At 38.8% G+C, this 19,194-nt stretch overlaps 1 protein-coding gene across 24 annotated transcripts in view; it reads left to right on the top strand.

The window, feature by feature from the left end:
* The window catches only part of LOC5571312 (inositol hexakisphosphate and diphosphoinositol-pentakisphosphate kinase 2), an 80,163-nt gene extending 65,385 nt beyond the window's left edge, over positions 1-14,778 (top strand). For 22 of the 24 annotated variants that reach the window (XM_021840718.1, XM_021840730.1, XM_021840736.1 and 19 more), the window contains 4 exons: positions 6,538-6,756; positions 8,681-8,819; positions 8,880-9,153; positions 13,580-14,778. In XM_021840718.1, the coding sequence (XP_021696410.1) occupies positions 6,538-6,756; positions 8,681-8,819; positions 8,880-9,153; positions 13,580-14,662 (1,715 nt within the window). In that variant the 3' untranslated portion in view covers positions 14,663-14,778. The remainder of the gene's footprint in view (positions 1-6,537; positions 6,757-8,680; positions 8,820-8,879; positions 9,154-13,579) is intronic. The other 2 variants (XM_021840658.1, XM_021840759.1) reach the window with 2 other exon arrangements.
* Positions 14,779-19,194: the final 4,416 nt, after the last annotated feature.

Here is a 19,194-nt window from a genome sequence, read left to right as displayed (position 1 = left end):
CATTTTTATCATTCATCCAGTACGATTTGCCATTGTGAGTTTCAATCGTAATTAAGATTTTTCTCTAGAAACTATCAGCTTGAAACAAATAATCAAATATTACTTTAAAATAGTTGAATGATTGGTTTACATTCTGTAAATAAGTTCAAACGGTTTCGAGATATTTGGCCGAACGCCATTTGGTAGAATGCGATTTGTCATTGGTCGAATGTCGTTTGGCTGAAAATGACACTAATGAGAAAATATTGATAGTATATTAGGAACAAGACATGAGGCTCATATCTCGTTTAGGATGATATTAGCCATTCGTTATTAACCCCTCTACCAGCAGCTTCATATTTTCACCACAAAAAAAATATATTAAAACTGCGTTTTTTCGATATTTTTGCGTCATTTTTTCACAAACTTTTTTTTTAGAATCTGTGTCGAGATTGTTTGAATTGTTTGGCCACTTTGGAACCGATATTCGGGTTTCCGAGGAACCGGTTCCGGGGTCAATTATTAAAAATCAGTAAACATTGTCATGCGACACATTAAACTTCATGATTTTTCAAATGATTGTATTCTATGACTGAGCTGCACAGCTCAGAACCCATTTAGGCTCTTTGGAACCGGTATCCGGGTTTCCGAGAAACCGGTTCCGGGGTCAATTATTCAAACTCGGAAACCCGGATATCGGTTCCAAAGCGGCCAAATGGGTTCTGAACTGTGTAGCTCAATCATAGATTGCAATCATTTGAAAAATCACGAAGTTTCATGTGTCGCATGACAATGTTTACTGTATTTTAATAATTGCCGGAACGGTTCCTCGGAAACCCGGATACCGGTTCCAAATGGGATCTGCACTGTGCAGCTCAGTCATAGAATGCAATCATTTGAAAAATCACGAAGTTTCATGTGTCGCATGACAATGTTTACTGATTTTTTATAACTGACCCCGGAACCGGTTCCTCGGAAACCCGGATATCGGTTCCAAAGTGGCCAAAAGGGTTCTGAACTGTGCAGCTCAGTTATAGAACGCAATCATTTGAAAAATCATAAAGTTTGATGTGTCGCATGATAGTATTTACTCGCTTCCAAAAATGGCCCCGGAACCGATTCCGCGGAACATCCGGAAATTGTGATCCGCGGCATGCAATGACCATGATGGCTTTGTACACATACGTCCTCATCGTTATAGAGCTAATAATTGTAAAAAATCAGCTGATTTCATATTGCAAATTCACTTTTTCGAAAGAGGCCATTTCGAAACACCCATTTTGATTCCAGAATAACTCCGGAACCAGGTGCCCAATCCTAAAACTCTGTCCAAGCCCTCAAACTAGAAGGATATCCGCTTCTTGTGTCAAAATTTGGTTTATAAATATCAAAAAATGTGTTTTTTTCAACACTCGTTTAGGGGGGTTGGTAGAGTAAAGTGAGGCAAAAGTTCGAGTGAAGAGTTTCTTTTTAAGATTTTTAGCTCAATTCATAACAAATCTTTTAAATGTCATGGTGGTTCGAATGCTATTCAAGTAAGAGACTTTCACTCCAAATATCATAAAAAATCTATTGAGATTTGGAAAATTTATGGCTATTTGTTGCTTTTCAACGTGAATTTTGCAATTTTTGGTCAAACTTTCGTTGCATGGAACCAATTGAAGATAAAATCTTTTTCAATATTTTATGTAAGGGCGTTTCTAGGCCTATCATAAGGATGCTTTGAGGTGTATTAGTTTTTGCATAAATGCTTGGAATGCGGGGCAAAAGTTCGACCCATGTATAAACTCACGGAAAAATTTGCAAATTGCTTATAATCAACATCGTGCGAAAAAAAATCATCAAAATTTTTCATTTCCACTTAGTTTTGCTAAAAACTGCTATTTTTGAGTATATTGCAATTAACCCTGTTTTGGACGATTTTTGATGAAAATTTAGTGTGTATTTTTCGGCAAATTTAAGTTTACGACTGGTCTAAAGTATGCCTGTCATAAAAGGATCGATATTTTATGTTTTAGCCAGCGAACTTTTGCCCCACACTAGATTCGAACTCTTACCCCACGGGTGGGGCAAAAATTCGTTTAAGACAATCCATTTTTGTTTTCTGTAAACTTTGATTATACCACTAAGGCCGAACTTTTGCCCCACCTTACTCTAATGGAAGGGTTAAGGTGAACATGAAAAATGTGTGGTAATGTGCCTTCTGTGCAGTGATCAATGCTGAGATTCGGATAATGCAATTTCGAAAGGAGTTTTGCAGCAATTTAATGAGTTTGTTCCGTTATACCACGACAAAAGTTGCGCGGATCGGTTTCCGGGTTTAACGTTTACGGAGTTCATGGTGGGAAGTCAAAGTTTGTTTTGGATATTGCGTTGTAATCCTTCCGATCCGTTTTGTCTGTGGCAAAATTTTAGTTTGACAGCAGCCTGGCTGCTTGTTAGTTTTCTGTTCGCATCCCCCAGGTGGTATTGTGTTTCTTTGTTTTTTTTTAAATACAAAATGCATTATTGGAACAACCCAGTGACCTTAAATGATCCGATTTGTTTTATTATTGTTTTTTTTTCTCGGTGAACATCCGGTCTGAATCGTCGTTGTTAATTACTCGAAACATAATGATCCATACTGCAAATAAATCAAATGTGTTTTCATTCGATTGCCGTCATTCGAGAAGATTAAATTAAAAACACTTAAGGCGAAGTAGGCCGCCATTGAAATTGATATGCGTCGTTGATGATTGTTGCTAATTCATCTCACGATTTCGAATCAAAGAAAATCAGTTGGTTTTGCACTGACACACCTGAAAAAGTATCAGCATATTTTATGCATGTTAGCGCGTACAGTGATACGTCAATATAAACTATCAAGGCTGAGTTTAATCACTTTGAAATCCAAGCTGAAAAGTCATCATTGTTGCCAAAACGAATGACGGACTACTTAGGCTTAAGGTGAAGCGGCGTGTAACTCAAAGAATCATTAGAATCATCATTGATGTAACAGTAGTAGTGTCGCCTTTCCATGTATGTTTTCAAAACAAACAAACAAAAAATATAACATTTGTGTTAAGCATATTTTTATGTAAACACAGGGAAAATTTAGTAGATTGACGAGTATTGGAAATCAAAATCAACTGTTCAATAGTACATATCAAAAGAAAACATTACAATTTAATGAAAGGCAACGGAATTTCTCTGTTTTTTAATGAATTTATCGCATATTGTTGTTATCCATCGGTATGGTTTATGTTTGCAAGGGATGACGGTGTTGCCAGGTGATTGGTGACAGATTTTTCTAGCAATTGTTATATGCTTGTTTTCGGAACATTTGCTGCATATTATAAAAACTTATCATTTTGCAAATAGTTTTCCATCACAAGATCACTGATTTAATAAAGTTTTAATGATTTTTGTGATCAATCCACATTTAATGCTATGATTTTACAGATAGCAACTCTGACATCACTGCGCTCAACGATCGCGATGATTGTGCACACACGATAGACGCGTCCCGACGCATCCCGACGCATCGCACTGTGGAGCTTTTCAATTATTTTGGGTGGTCCAAATTGATAAACACTTGGTATGATTTTATGCTTCGTAGAGATGGTTTCTGTAATTTGAGAGATTCGAAAAACAAACAACGTATGAGTTTCAAGTTTCTATGCTTTGCCCAACCTTTCCGCACTGAAAATTAATACAACAGAAAAAAATGAATATTTTAGACTATAAACACAGGCATGCCTCAGTGTGCGGTGGCGGCGTCGATTCGCAACAAGTGAAAACCATCGCCATAATTGTTTTGAGTGATGCGGTTGATAAAACTTTATAAATTTTGAAATCCCGGTGGAAATGTGTTCCTTTAAGGAAAGTGAATAAAAGATTTGTTTAATGGAAGTGTAGTGAACGCAATATGGAATCCAAAACACAAATGCTTGCCGCTGAATTACAATCGAAAAGGTAAGCACCTTCTATTTACAAGTGTAGTTGTGTGAAGCAATGAAATGCGGCATGAAATCGGAGATTTTTTTTGAGAATATAAATCTCATGTATATTGTCGCTAAATTGATAACGCTGTATCTGAAAGTGTTGATTAAATATTGAAATACCACCTGAAGCATTTTTGTTCCCATAAATTATCCATTTAATCAGGTGATAAGCAGTTATATTTCATCGATGTTGCAAATACCAATACTATCATAACAATATGTTAATGATTTTGGAAGAAGCCATTTTATGATGACGCACCAAAAGGCCTTAAATAACAAATGCCTTGGGTCCATTGCCAGCTTCTCAGGCAAATCTTGACCTCCTACAATTCCCAACATCCAACTCCGTAGCACTTATGAGGCTGTCGCTGAGGCCTCTCGTTTAGTAAGTGCTACATTAACATTTCCTTCCCCCATTCCCAAGTTACGGTAAAGATGGGCGCGGCCAGGAATAGCGAAATCTATGCTTTTGGTATTCTTGTTTAATGTCGTTTTCGTTTTTAGGAACTGGGTTGGTGATCAACACATAAACAAACCAATGTCAAATAAATTGTAGTTCCGTTGAACCTGAATCGGGCTGGGATGGGAACTGTGATTCAGAACGGCAGTTCCAACCTAAGTTCAAAAACGAATTCGATATAATATTGGTTGAAGGTTTACTGCCCAGCCTTGTTCCTGAAAGTAGTCTTGATGAGATTATCAAAAGGAACATAAACTTTGTTAGTATCCAATCTACGAAGTGTACCGTAACTACGCTAACGCTAACGCTATTATTTTAACAGTTTAAAAAATAGAAAACCTATTGTCCATTTCAAGAAGAGTAAATTCGACCAAACGTCCATTCTGTCAATCACACCGCTTACACAGCGCAACAAAAATGACATTTTTGCGTGTCTCAAGGATTAAACTATGTGTCTCTAGTAGATTTGGGCTTGCTGAATCTAATGCCGTTCTCAGAAATGTACCAGCACGTCAGGATTTTTAGCTACAGATCGCCAGAGTTGTAAAAAAACACTGGTTTAATTGATGTTTACATGAAATTTAAAGTATGATTTATCTAAAAATTTCGTGATCTAATCCATCAAGCATGCAAAATAGGCCTTTAACATTAATTTCAGATATAATTAGGTTGAAATTGCACGATTGAATCGATTCTTTCTTTATACTCAACAGTCTTCATACAAAAAAAAATATAATACTTTTCTAAACTATCAAAAATAACTTTTGAGAATCAAAAATTTTATAAACTTTGTTGATAAGTAATGTTATACACATAGAGTATGAGTTCTGAGGCAAATCAAGCAAATAAATTACCTTACAAGCTGGAAAACTTGCATGCAAGTTGGCTGAAATAGTCAAATTTAGCATTTTCAACATTCAATATCTCAAAGTCTACACGTGCTATGAGGTTTCTGAAAACGGCAATGGATTCAGTAACTCTTAATTATGTAAATAGCGGTATTTTGGTTCTTGAGACAAAACCGTGTTTCATCAGAAATTAAACAATAAGCAATTATCTAATTTGGAACCCATTCGAGATTGCATTTATTATCCGTAAGGGTTTTTTCCTACAGATTAGTGCTTGGTACATCGATTGTGTCGCTTGCTCCAGCGAGAGCAAGCGATGGGACCGAAAACACACTCGTTTGGCATGAAATGCGTAATCGAGTAATATCGAGTCCGGTTAGGCGTGATTATATCATGGACCGCGTCATCATTATCAATACCTTTTCCTAATAACCTAATGTGCTTTCCAAGACAACTGTGGAGATGCAGAGGTATATATATATATTTAAGAATGGTTAGCTAATCCCAACCCCAATTCATAAATCTCTGTACAACTTCGTCTGTTCTGATCAATCATGGAGTGCTACTACGGAGCGGTCATCCATGCTCATTATCTGCAAGGTTGAGATGGCGCACGATACGTTTTGGACATAACACGAAAATGTCCCCAAAGTTAAGGATGTTAGTTTGGTTTATAAATTTGTCCTGAATAAGACCCAAAACAATTGAATCATAATACATATACCCATAGCTTGGCTGAAAAAAATATGTATTGAAAACCCAAACAGCATTTACAGATTGATATGCATTCTATATGTAAAATACACTCGGTAGACATGCGGACAGCCCATATTTGCTCAAAAATATTTTAATTGAAAGAGGAAACGGATTGACATGAGTTATTTATCCGAAAAAACACAAGTTTTGTCTAGTTTTTACATGATTTTATAGATGTTTTATATCAGCAGCACCATTCGATTCAACACCACCGCTACTTCGCGATTCGATTCGATGATTTTAAACGCTATACAATATCCTAAGTTAACCATTATTGACAATGTTTTTGATTTCCTTTTTCGCTTCCGATCTCCAAACTAAAATCCGCGCTTTTGGATGAACCCTTGCCAAAAATCCCCCCCCCCCACTCCTTCCCTCGTTTTCATTGCCAATTTGTTGTCTAAAAATCAATCAAAATTCGCTGTATTGAAAAAAAAATGTCAACCTAAAAAAACACATACATCGCCATCGCCATCACCTGTCCAACCTGTTATGTTGTGTTCGGTTCAAGCAATTGAAGGATTCGGTGGGGTGCCCCCGATCCGCCCGTTGGAGACCCTGCACAACGCCCTGTCGCTGCGCCAGTTGGACAACTTCCTGGAGAAGATGACCACCGGGCCGCTGTTCAAGACGCCGGCCTCATCGCCACCGAAGTATCCGTCAACGCCGCTGCCGACGCCCGTTCCCAGCCCGGCGACGATTCCGGACGCGTCGACCCTGCCGCAGGCGAGTAAGTGACCTTGAACTTGAAACCCCTTCTACGGTATCAGTGTCCAATCTGTGTCTATGTTGTTATTATTATTCTTTTAATTCTTTTAACTTTTCGTCGTCAGTAGTTAGGAATTGTTTCAAAAGATTATCCGTTCAATTTATTGTTTCTATTCACAAAAATCTAAATCGTTTATATGTTTCAAATTGCTGTTTCCTGTGTTATAAGAATTCTACAAAGTACTTAGTAGTGAAAGATAGGTTTCTTTCGTGTAGCACGACTGATAAATGTGTAGGTTTCTATTTTGTGCTCAATGTGCTATTAGATAGAAGTGTACCTCAACAAAAAGACGCTGAAAGCTTACAAATATGTTGTATCGTGTTCTATCGAGGCTTTTGTGTTCTTGATTTCAGATTTATAGCTTATACGAGTCAATTATATCAACGTATTAGATACCATTTTTTTTTGTTTCGTTATTATTTAGGTAATGGATTTGAAGATTTTCCCTGAGTTTTGAATAGTGATATTATTTATACGTTTTGTATTAATTTAGAGTTTAACGCTGACTATTGTGGTCTAATTGTTGGTTGTTCTTAGGAGTCTTTTTTGTTGTCATTTTCTGAAAGGTTGAATAAGCTTATAGAAAAAGCAATGATAAGGAATGTTATTTTCTTCTCTGAAAACCATAACATATTAGATTTTCCCTATGTCATATAGGTGTTCAACTGTACTACCGTTCCCACCTTTCAATCATATAATGTTGCCGCATTAAAGAGTGGCTGTTATTTATCGATTACAGTGAACTCTCGTTTACACAATATTAAAGTGATCTAGTTCAAGTTGAAGCCGTGAATTAAAAAAAAAATAATAACAATTATCAACAATAGCAGCCAGAATTGGCATCGAATTAGAGCTGAAACTTGGCCCGACAATTGGTTTTCGGATATTTTTCCACCTTTGCACTCGCTGTGCTGTCAGTAGTCTGGATGATTCTGAATTTAACTGAAGAAGACAAGAGAAAATAGACTGGCGCGAGTTCTTGACAACACATTTTGGTTTACTAATCAGAACCTATATGTTATTTGTTTGACTTTGAATTCGCATATCTACTGTCGGGACTCTATTTCAGAGTTGAAAAATATATCGAACAACGGAGAGTTAACTGTGTTAAGTATGACCAGTCTAGCTATTATGTGTAAACATATTTTCATATTTGAATGCATTTGCCATACAATGAAGACCAAATATGTGACGACATTTTAAAGATTTTTTGGGATTCCTACAGCACTAATGTCTTTCGACTATTTGTCATAAGATCCATTCAGAAATCGAAATTCCTATATTTATGACAGTGAAATTCGTTCACGGATTTTGCGAAAGATTTAGTAAGGAATTCTTCAAATATTTGATCCAGAAATTTGTTCAGGAAGTACATACGCATGTTATAGAGTTCTCTTCAGATTTTCTTCAGAAATTATTCCAGAGGGGGATAGGGATTTCTGGATTATGTAACAGACAGAGAATTTTGACAGAATCACTGAAACAATTCAGAAGGAATCTTTGCAGGAAATCCTGTAGCAATCTCTAAATTAGTTTCAGAAAGAAGATAATCTCCAAATATTTCTCTAGGAATTTTTACAAAAACACTCGATATTTCTGCAAAAATACTGGAGGAATCGCTGTCCGAGCTTCATGGAATTTCTTGAAAATTATGTCGACAAAGATTATGTTGAACTACAAAGATTAAAACTTCATATTGGGATATCAATTTTTGTATGTTAAGAGATCACAAATTACAGAGTTCAGCCAACAGTTGCCTGTTTTTTCTATTCCCCTATGTGGTCGTCCGCTCCGCCTGCCTTCGCTGTCGCCCTCTTTCTTTGACTGTGTCCTAATTTGTCCGAACTTCCCCATTTCTGCCGTCAATCTATCTCGTTCTCCCAAGGCTGGAGTGGACATTCCAGCATGACCAGCAGCATCAGTGCCATGTCGAGTGGCGGCCCTTCGTCGCCCAACTACAGCGATATGTTCTCGCGGGGATGTCCCAGCAGCGATATGTCGGCCAGCATCGCCAGCAATGATGGGTAAGATTTTACTTAAATCGATGAACTTTATTCACAATATAATATCGTTCCACGGTTTAGAAGCATCGCATTGGCTGCGTGTGGAGGAAACCGCGACGAATTGCCGCAAATCTTCCCCATTATCGATAACGATTTGAACGTGCTTGGATCGCACTTCAACTACGATCAGTTGGCGGCCAGTATCAACTTGGAAAGCCCGGCCAAGATACCGTCGATTAGCAAGGATACCACCTTGGACATCAGTGGAGATTTGACGCCGATAAGCACCTGTTCGGACTGGGAGTTCAACACCAACGATGCTACCAAGGGATCGACCAATACTAACAATGATCTGGTAAGTTAGCTGTAGTTTTTAAGGTGCTTCACTTACCGCTTTCATAAAAAAATGATGGCTTTCAACACCAATTTGTTTTCTAGAACCAGAGACGGTAAAAGAAACCGTTTCCCTACGTTTCCATTATCCCATGATTATAGCACGCCTTTCCTTATGCCTGATACCATACAGCAAGCCTCTCTGCCATAAAATTACCAACCCCTACACCTTCCCGCATGAACTGGCCAGGTTGCAGGGGCATATCCTGTCTACTGTGGGTCAGTAGGCGTCATCAATTCCTGCCCCTTCTTCTCATTGGTCTGCATTCTGACGTGGCAGGCGTCATTGTTGCCTAAAATTAGAAGATCACCAGCACTTACACACTGAGGGTGTCTGTTAGTCTCAAGCCATCTGATTGGTTTCTTGTGTACATAAATGCAGCTGATCTGGCGATACTGGAGTAGCAACCACGGGCGGTGAATCAAGCTCAAACTCAAGCTCAATTTGTTTATATCTGAGACGAGACTCGCGAAGACGGTCTTCTTTTTCTGTGATTGCTGAGTTTTTTTCTTATTCGACTTTGTATTTATACCAATAGAGTGTTTTGGAAAGCCCAAACAAGACGCTTCGTTTTCGGAACGCCGGGAGTTTGGTTTTTCGTTTCGCGTGTTGTGCTGGGCAGTGTTTTGGAAAGCCCAAACAAGACGCTTTGATTTCGGGACGCCGGGAGTTTGGTTTTCGTTTCGCGGGTTTTGCTGGGCAGTGTTTTGGAAAGCCCAAACAAGACGTTTCGTTTTCGGGACGCCGGGAGTTTGGTTTTCGTTTCGCGGGTTTTGCTGGGCAGTGTTTTCGGTTCGCGTGTGTTGGAAAGCCCAAGCAAGACGGTTCGTTTTCGAGGCGCCGAGAAGTTTTGCTGGTCACGCTGTGTGAGTGCGAGTGTTCAGTCGAGGATGGATTACCAACTGGTGAGCTCGTTTCATGCTTATGATAACACATTTTTTCATGTAAACGTTATTTTTTTGTAATATTCAATCAAACTTTGTATAGTTCGTCACTACAAGTGTCAGCATTATGCCTGTTTTATACAATTCTAGTAAACATAGAAATTTTTTGACATCACTTAAAATATTTTTTGAATTGTTCGGCATTATGAATGTCGACGTTTATTTTGAAACTTCTACCAAAAACTTTTCTTCTTGAGGCATAAATGTTCAGTAATACTTTTATGTAATTTTCAAACAAACTATGTATGGTTCTTCACTACAAGTGTCGGCATTATTCCTGTTTCATATAATTTAAAACATACGCATATATATTTTTTTATTCGCCATTAATAAAAACTTCTTTTGAATGGTTCGACATTACAGATGTTGAGGTTTATTTCAAATCTTCTACCAAAAACTTTTTGAGACAAAACTAAAAACTAGCTTTAAGTATAAACCATATTTTTCCTCCTTATCCATGGATCGCATCACCGACCAAAGGTGACTCCCAGATCTTTTCCTTCTCCACTAATAAACACCCTTCCCGTGGTGATTGTGGAGATGCAGAGGTATTCTCGGTCTCTAGAAGCAACAATCATTACACCTTAACATTCCTTCCCCATCCCAACTGACTGTAAGGACTTGGCCGGCGCAGTTATTGATCAATAATATTAGAGCTGCTAAAATTGCACTCCGAGAGTAAGCGGACACACCCATCCCTTATTCATTTGGATCGCAGTGCAATTATTACCAGCTCCGATCAATCACGGAGTAGCAACCATTGACATGTACAGTCAGTCTATGCTATGCTATGCTATGTTATGCTATGCTATGCTATTCGACTTTGTATTTATACCAATTATGCGCATGCTGTTCAAATCCTCACATGAACCTCTCAGCAAAAAATGATTGAGTTTGCATCACATCGAATCATAAATAGCCGTTTGAGTGAAATTTCATGCCAGCAAACGTAGCTTACATTAGAAATAATTAATCTTCTGCTTAGATTTATCAGCAACTTTGGAAAAAACTGCTCCGCCGACTGAGGTTTTTAATAACAGTTTACTTTGAACACAATACTTTTCACTTTTTCAGCCATAAAAACGGTGGGCTGCATTTGACGTTTCGTGAGAGGGGAATCTGGGCTGCATATGACGTTGATATTTTTCCTCTTCGCGAGTCTCTCTCAGGTTTATATCACTGAAACGATTCAAAAAAAATCGTTGGGCGAAAGGCCTTTTTTAAGGCATAACCGTCGTTGATTACATAAAGTAGCTCAAATATGTTGAGGCATATCATCAATTATCGTTCATTTGCGTTATATACAAATATAATTTTGAAACATAAAATTCTTAATTGGCGAATAAGAGTGAGGTTAAATTTTGCAAAATCTGTTTTGTAAATTCAAAATTGGCGTTTGCCAGACAACATTGATTGTGATGAAAATGTAGGAAAAATGTTTATTTATTGGAATATTGACAAATTTTTCATCATTTAGGCGATAGTAAATCAGAAATAGCTTAGCCAATTTTCAAAATTTCAGAAATATAACCCAACTTTTATTCGTCAATAGTTTCAAGAATATACATAAGTACTTTGGTGCATTTCGAAGCGCTAAAATATCTACCTACAAAACAATTTGCTTGATCGTAATTGTGCGCCTAGATCCATAATTATTTAGATGATTTATACTTTTTGTTTGCTTTTTTCAAGTTTTAGAGTTTTCATTGATAAACTCTCTAATTTTACACAAACGCTTGCCATGCGTGGGCACTAGTAGGGTGCAGAGCTACTTGGGCACTTCCATGATTCACTTTGGCATGGGGGGTTTTTCTCGGCCGAACTGTCTGAAACTTTGCAATAAGAAGCTCTTCAATGCGCCGCACATCGTGGCCAAACATGAGCTCAGTAGCTTTCGAAAAACCCCACTGCCGAAGTGAATCAAAAGTGCAAAGAATAGGATCCGAGTGCCAAGAATAGGATCCGGCTCCCTATACGTGATTGTACTGTAGTTTACAATGAAATCCAATTTTGGTCCCACTCCGATATCGTACTAAGTAGTGAATGATAAGAATACAAATTGAGGAAAAATGTAAACAAAACTTTAAGAATAACCTCCAGATGTTCCACCGTGTGAATCCGTTTAGAGATTCTTTCAGCACCTGACGAGTGTAAACCCACACACAAAAAAACATGACAGACTCGCAAACTGGCTTAGTGTGAGTAAGTTCACACCTGCCTACTCGTGAGAACATAACTACCAAAAGAAATAGCAAAAAGTTTGCGAACATTTACTCGTGAGTAACCGAACAAAATGTGATATATTGTTGTTTTGACAGACAAATCAATTCTAAAGTATACTACCAGTTATAAACTCAAAAACCCTTTGAAACCCAGAAATCTCGGAGGGGAAATAGCTATTTTTTTTCCATAAGCGCAATTGACTCTGAACAGGCACGCTGAACAGGCGACTTTTCGAAAAAAAAAAACATAATCTACTGGTATGTATCTACATCCACAAGCATTGGTACCGGCATCTTACATGTAAGACTTTTTTTCAAAAGCTTAAACTCAAATTAAACTTCAAACGCTTATGATCCTTAAAATATTAAGATTTCATGTTTAAATCGGCTCCATAATGATCCAAAGCACTAGAGCACACAAATGAACATTGATTATGATAAAATTTGAAAATGAATGTGATTGAATACAATCAGAGGTGATTTTTGGGCTTGAAAAACAGCGTTTATACATTAAAATCAATGTGTATGACGACTTTTACCTTCAAACTTTCGTCCAACGATTTTTAAAATCGGTCCATAGGTGTGGAGCCTTCTTAGCCGAGTGGTTAGAGTCCATGGCTACGAAGCAAAGCCATGCTGAAGATGTCTGGGTTCGATTCCCAGTCGGTCCAGAATCTTTTCGTAATGAAAATTTCCTTGATTCCCTGGGCATAGAGTATCATCGTACCTGCCACAAGATATACGAATGCGAAAATGGTAACTTTGGCTAAGAAAGCTCTCAGCACAGACAAACAGACGTAACACTTAGAACAAATCCCGATCAAAATCATAGTCACGATGACATGTACGCCCAATGCTAAAATCGGTGTGTTTGGCCGATGGATGGCAGTAGTGTGTAAACGTCAAACGCGAACAAAAACGATGCGAGCGCTGTGGGTGGTGCATTGGCCACCTACCATATATTTGAATCGGCCGTTAAAAAGGTGGTCGATGGACATCGGTGAGAGTTTGACGTCTGTTTGTCTGTGCTCTCAGTTCATAACTGTGGAAGTGCTCATTGAACACTGAGAATAGGCCCTGCCCCAATTGGAAGAAGAATCTGTAGAATAACTATATGTATAACTGTCGTGAAGTTTCGATATCTTTTTTTATGATAACGGTAAATGAAGCATCGTGATTTTGTGATCTGTAGAATAGTTAATTATCAACAACATTTCACAGATCACCGAGGAAGATGACGAAGATGCAACGATTTCAACGGACACGTGCTTAAGTACCGGCGATCTCACAATTGCCGGCACCGGCGATGAATCCGTCTCTAGTCAAAATTTCAATATAGCACCAAGTTCCAGTACCGTCGGTGGCAAGCAACTGCAAAAGGAAATGCTATTTGATTTGAAAAACATCCGTCACGAGTTGAGTAACTTGCGGGGTGATCTACCGCCACCGCCAGCTTCTGCTCCACCGATCTCCGTGGGATCTTGCTCCGGAGGAGCAACTCCCAAGATCGAAAACCGATTCCGCACCAATCGCATCCAGAAGCAGATCAGCTTGTATGAGAAGGATTCGCATACCGAAGCGAAAAACCTGATGCATGATGTGGAGAAATTCGGCGAACGATCGTTAGCATCCATGAAGCGGGCTACATCATGCAGTAGCGGCGATCATCCCACGACATGTCGGTTGCACATGTCGTTCGATGAACTGCAGAAAGACATTCCCAATATCGAGAAAAATCTTGCCAGCAAGTTGGAACTGGAGCAGGAAAAATGCTCCAAATCGGGTAAGGCCATGTCCGGGCGGCTGAACAATACTCCGACCCCGGGAGCTCTTGTGATACGGGAAGGATTCATAGAGCCGCCACGTATTACCAGAGTGACGAAAAGTTTCCACGGTAAAACCGATTACCACCAGGTTCAGGTGAATGACATAGCTCGACGGGCCAGTGATATCGTAAGGCCATCGTCGTCCACTTCCACGTTGATTGCGCCCGGAAGTGGAGGTGGGGGAGGCCGCGATGCCGCCAATCGGTACAACAAGAATCAAATCCGGCAGAACATTAACACAAATGCTATTGGTGCTAGAACGGATGGTGGCAATCATCCGACGGGAGGTTCTGCGGCTGCTGGGTCAGCCGCTGTGGGTAGTAGGTTTACGACGTTGATTGTCCCGGAAGGGGACAGTGCTAGTGTGGCTCAGTCTGATAGTGCGGTTGGGTCTTTGGTGTTACCCGTTAGGGACGCAGCTAGTGGTGCTCTAGAATCTAAGGATGATAGTAATTACAATCAAATCGATAAAAAATAAGTAGGCAAGTGATTGATGTTAGAGAAGAATGGTGTCGTTCAAGCTAGTGATGATGAACAAAGTATTGAAGAGATAGCTATTTATTCTAATTAAATGTTTCTGGATTAGGAGCTCAACAACAGTGTTAGACTACTGCGAAGTAGAAGTTGAGAAATCCATGTGAACGCGAGTTGTTAACCTAATCAGCAGAAGTGCAACAATTATCATTCGTCGTGAAACCAATTTCCATCAAACCATCTTAATCAACGTTATTAAACAGTGAGCAAGTTGACATGTAAGCAGGTCGAAGCTAATCACATTTCATTTTTTCAGGTGAGTACTCTTTTAATTTAAAAATACTATAGTTTTCTAAACCATCTAAACCAAATTAAGCAAATAAATTGCCATACAAGCTGACAAACTTGCATGCAAGTTGGCGGAAATCGACAAATTTTGCATTTTCAACAGCCAATTATATCAAAAACTAGACGTGCTATGATATTTTTGAGAACGGACATGGTTTCAGCAACCCTAGATTAAGTAAATACCGGTATTTTGGTGCTTGAGACAAAAACGTGTTTCACAGTGCATTGCATTTTATGTTTGTTCTTGAAATGTACATCCTCTTGCATTCGTAGGTTTCACAGATGTTCTGTTGATATAATTTACAATGTTGATACTTTTGAAGCCAATTTGCAATTGTTATGAAAATGCTTACCATGAATTGGTAGCATAGTGTCTAGATAACGCAATACATGATTTTCCGTACCATTTAATCGGAAATGAACATCTAATAACTAGCCTGTCCAAATTATATGCATTTCTGAGTTATATACGTTACCCTATTCGTGACGTAAATCATTGAAGATTTTTTTCGAGAAATCCGTGTAGGATTTTCTGAAAAAAAAATATGGAATACATAATCTCTCAGGAATCCCTGAATGCAAGAAGAAAAGGGAAAATAAGTGACTTTGGAAACCCGTATTAGAGACTGTTAAAACTTAAACTCAGTTTTGGTTTGGTTTGTAGATAAAAATTCTTTATTTCGTCTGTTAGGTCATTATTGGTAGTCAATGTTCGATAGCGATGTAAATAATCCAATGTTTATAATTCAATATGATTCACATGATAATCCAATAGCATTACTCGCAACACTGAATTCAAGTGAGAATATTTATGAACCTATCTGCAGCAGAACATTTATAGCGCCCGCATACAACCTCGTATGCAAGTTCCCGTTGGATCTCGTTTGGGCATTATTGGAATAACATGACATACGTCATCAATCCTTCAATGCTGGATTGTTATTATTTTGATCGAATCTGATCATCGCGATCTCCTCGCGAATAGTTCCGCGATATTTCAACATTTCCCCTCAATCCGGACATTAAGGATGTTCAGCAGTTTCCTATGTTGAGCAGCTGGAAGTCCTTTGGTGAATGCATCAGCTGGTTGATCCACCGTCGAGATATATTCTATCTTTAGCTTCTTGCTCCTGACGAGTTCCCGGATGAACATGAACTTCAAATCAAGGTGTTTCATTCGTTGGTGACTTCGAGGTTCTTCAGTGAAGTTTATGCATGGAATGTTGTCTTCCATGATTATGAATGGAGAACTTTCTATGCCCAGTTCATTCAGAAGGTTTGTTAACCACAATCCTTCTTTAGCAGCTTGACAGAGTGAAATTAATTCAGCTTCTGTTGACGACAAACTAACCGTTTGTTGTCTTTTGGTTGACCAAGACACAAGATTGCCGAAAACAAGAAACGAATTTCCAGAAATTGATTTTCGATCATCGATGTCGTTGGCAAAATCGGCATCAGCAAAACCCAATAAAACGTTTGAGTGTTCTCTATTGCTGAATACGATTTTTGTGTTCATGGTTCCTCGCAAATAACGCAAAATGCGTTTCAATCCTGTCCAATGTGCATTTGAAGGGGAAGCTTGGTATTTGCTTAGGATATTTACTGCAGCACTGATATCAGGGCGTGATACTAATGCTAGATATTGCAAGCAGCCAAGCAATTCTTTGAATGGATGTGATGTTAATTCATCATCATTTGACTTGACCCATCGTACATTCGGATCTAGTGGAGTGCTAACTGGTTTTGATTCGGACATTCCAAATCTTTTTAGGATTTTCTCTGCATAACCTGCTTGAGATATTTCCATGATTTGGTTCTGATAATCTCGGTGTATGTCCATACCCAAAAAGTGTTTCACTTCTTTTAAATCTTTCATTTGGAATAGCTTCCCAAGTTCAGATTTTATCCAGTTTAGTTGTGATTCCTGTTTTCCAAGAATGAGTATATCGTCTACATATAAAATCAAAATCAAATCTTTTGCTCGAGACGTATACACACAACAGTCACTCTTTAATGGAATAAAACCCAGCTTTTTAATTTCGTCATCGAATTTCCTGTTCCAAGATCTACTAGCTTGTTTTAAACCGTACAAACTTTTCTGTAGACGTACGATTTGAGAATTACCTATCTCATCGTTTGGAAGCTTCATGAAGATCGTTTCCTCTAAATCTCCATAAAGAAAAGCTGTCTTAACATCCATTTGATGAATCAAAAGTCCATTCTTATTTGCGACTGACAAAATTGTCCTAACGCTTTCCATTCTGGCTACTGGAGCAAAAGTATCCTGGTAATCAAAACCAGGTCTCTGTGAGCAACCTTTTGCAACTAGCCGTGCTTTATAGCGGCCATCGTCTTTCACCGAAAAAACCCATTTCGAATGAATAGCTTTTTGGTTCTTCGGTAAACAGTTGACCCCTGTCCAGGTTTTATTTTCATGAAGAGAATTTAATTCTTCATCGATGGCAATTTTCCAATTCTCCCAGTCCTCCCGTTTCTTCAATTCGGCTACTGTTTCTGGAGCATCTTCATCGAATGTTGCAGAAGCTATCTTGGCAGAACTCGGTTGGAATCTCTGGGGAACTTTTCTTTTCCGTGTACCACGTCTTAGCTCTGATTGCTGCTCATCGATGCCCTCATCCTCCTCAGCATCCGCGAAAACCTCATCAGACGTCTCGATTATTACAACTTCTTCTGCTTCCACTTCTTCCTCAGGCTCAGGAAGTCGAATCACCTCTTCTTCATCATCTTTGTTTGTTTTGCTCTCATCTTCGTTGCAGATTGAAATTTCTTCCTCCTTATCTTCATTTTCGCAGTGTTTCTGCTCCCTCACAACAATTGGTAGATGAACATCTTCGGTTGTTGTATTACTGCGAACAATTGATTCATCAAAGACAACGTTTCTGGATATTTCAATTACTCGGTTGTTTTTATTCCACAACCGATATCCGTTATTCGCATAACCTACGAATGTCAATCGTTTTGTCTTCGAATCAAGCTTGTGACGTTTCTCTTTCGGATTTTGCTTGTAAGCATGGCTACCAAACATCTTTAGATTACTAAGGTCTGGTTTCCTGCCATTCCACATTTCAAAAGGCGTCTTGAGTTCAACAAGAACATTTGTCGGAGACCTGTTAGTGACGTAAGCAGCCACATACAATGCTTCTCCCCACATTTCTTTCGAAAGTTCACTTTGATGGAGTAAAGCTCGAACCTTCTCCATTAGCGTTCGATTAATCCTTTCACTTACTCCGTTCTGCTGAGGAGTATAAGGAACGGTAAAAATCATTCTGATACCTTTATTCCTACAGTAGTCTTGGAAATCTTTGCCAAGATATTCTCTACCGTTATCGCAACGCATTTTAGACAACTTTTGACCAAAGTGAGCTGTTGCCATTGCTTCGTATTCTTTAAAACGATCGAATACGTCACTTTTTCTTTTAATGAGATAAACAACAGTGAAATGGGTAAAATCATCGGTAAAGGTGACGAAATACCGATACCCATCGTAGGTGGATTGCTCCATATACCCGCATACATCTGTATGCACTAATTCAAGTGGCCGACTTGATCTGGGTAATTGCATAGAAAGAAACTTCTTGCATGATTGTTTGCCTGCTAAACAACTCTCGCAAACTTCATACTGTTTGACTAAATCATTTGATGAAATATCTATTCCATCAACCATATTGTTTTTGAGCAGTTTTTCAAGCCCCGAAAAACTAAGATGACCGAGCCGTTTATGCCAATCGGTTAGACTTACCTTCCTTTGACTAAACAACGCTGCTTGGTCGACAGTATGCTCCAAAAACATATCAACGCAATACAAACCATTTTTATTCTTCCCCTCAGCGATAACCTCGCCTTTATCTTCAATTCGAACCTCTTTATCCTGAAAAGTGACCCTTTTCCCCATGGAATTAATCTTTCTGACTGAAAGGAGGTTTTCTTCGAGATTGGGAATGAAAAGAACATCGTACAATTCAATACGTTTTATTTTGTTCAAGCCAACAACCGATTTCAATGTTACCTTTCCTTTCTTCACAGCCTGTAGGGTCTCCCCCGACTTTGCTGTGCTGATGGTAACCGGTGTTGCCAGCTTCACCGCTCTCTGTAACAATTTTTCGTCGTTCACCATGTGGCTTGAAGCTCCAGAGTCCACAGCAAACGATACCTTCCGAGATTCCTTCT

This window comes from Aedes aegypti, chromosome 1 (assembly GCF_002204515.2).
Source record: "Aedes aegypti strain LVP_AGWG chromosome 1, AaegL5.0 Primary Assembly, whole genome shotgun sequence".
Lineage (NCBI taxonomy): Eukaryota > Metazoa > Arthropoda > Insecta > Diptera > Culicidae > Aedes > Aedes aegypti.
This window is presented reverse-complemented; position numbering and strand designations above follow the sequence as displayed.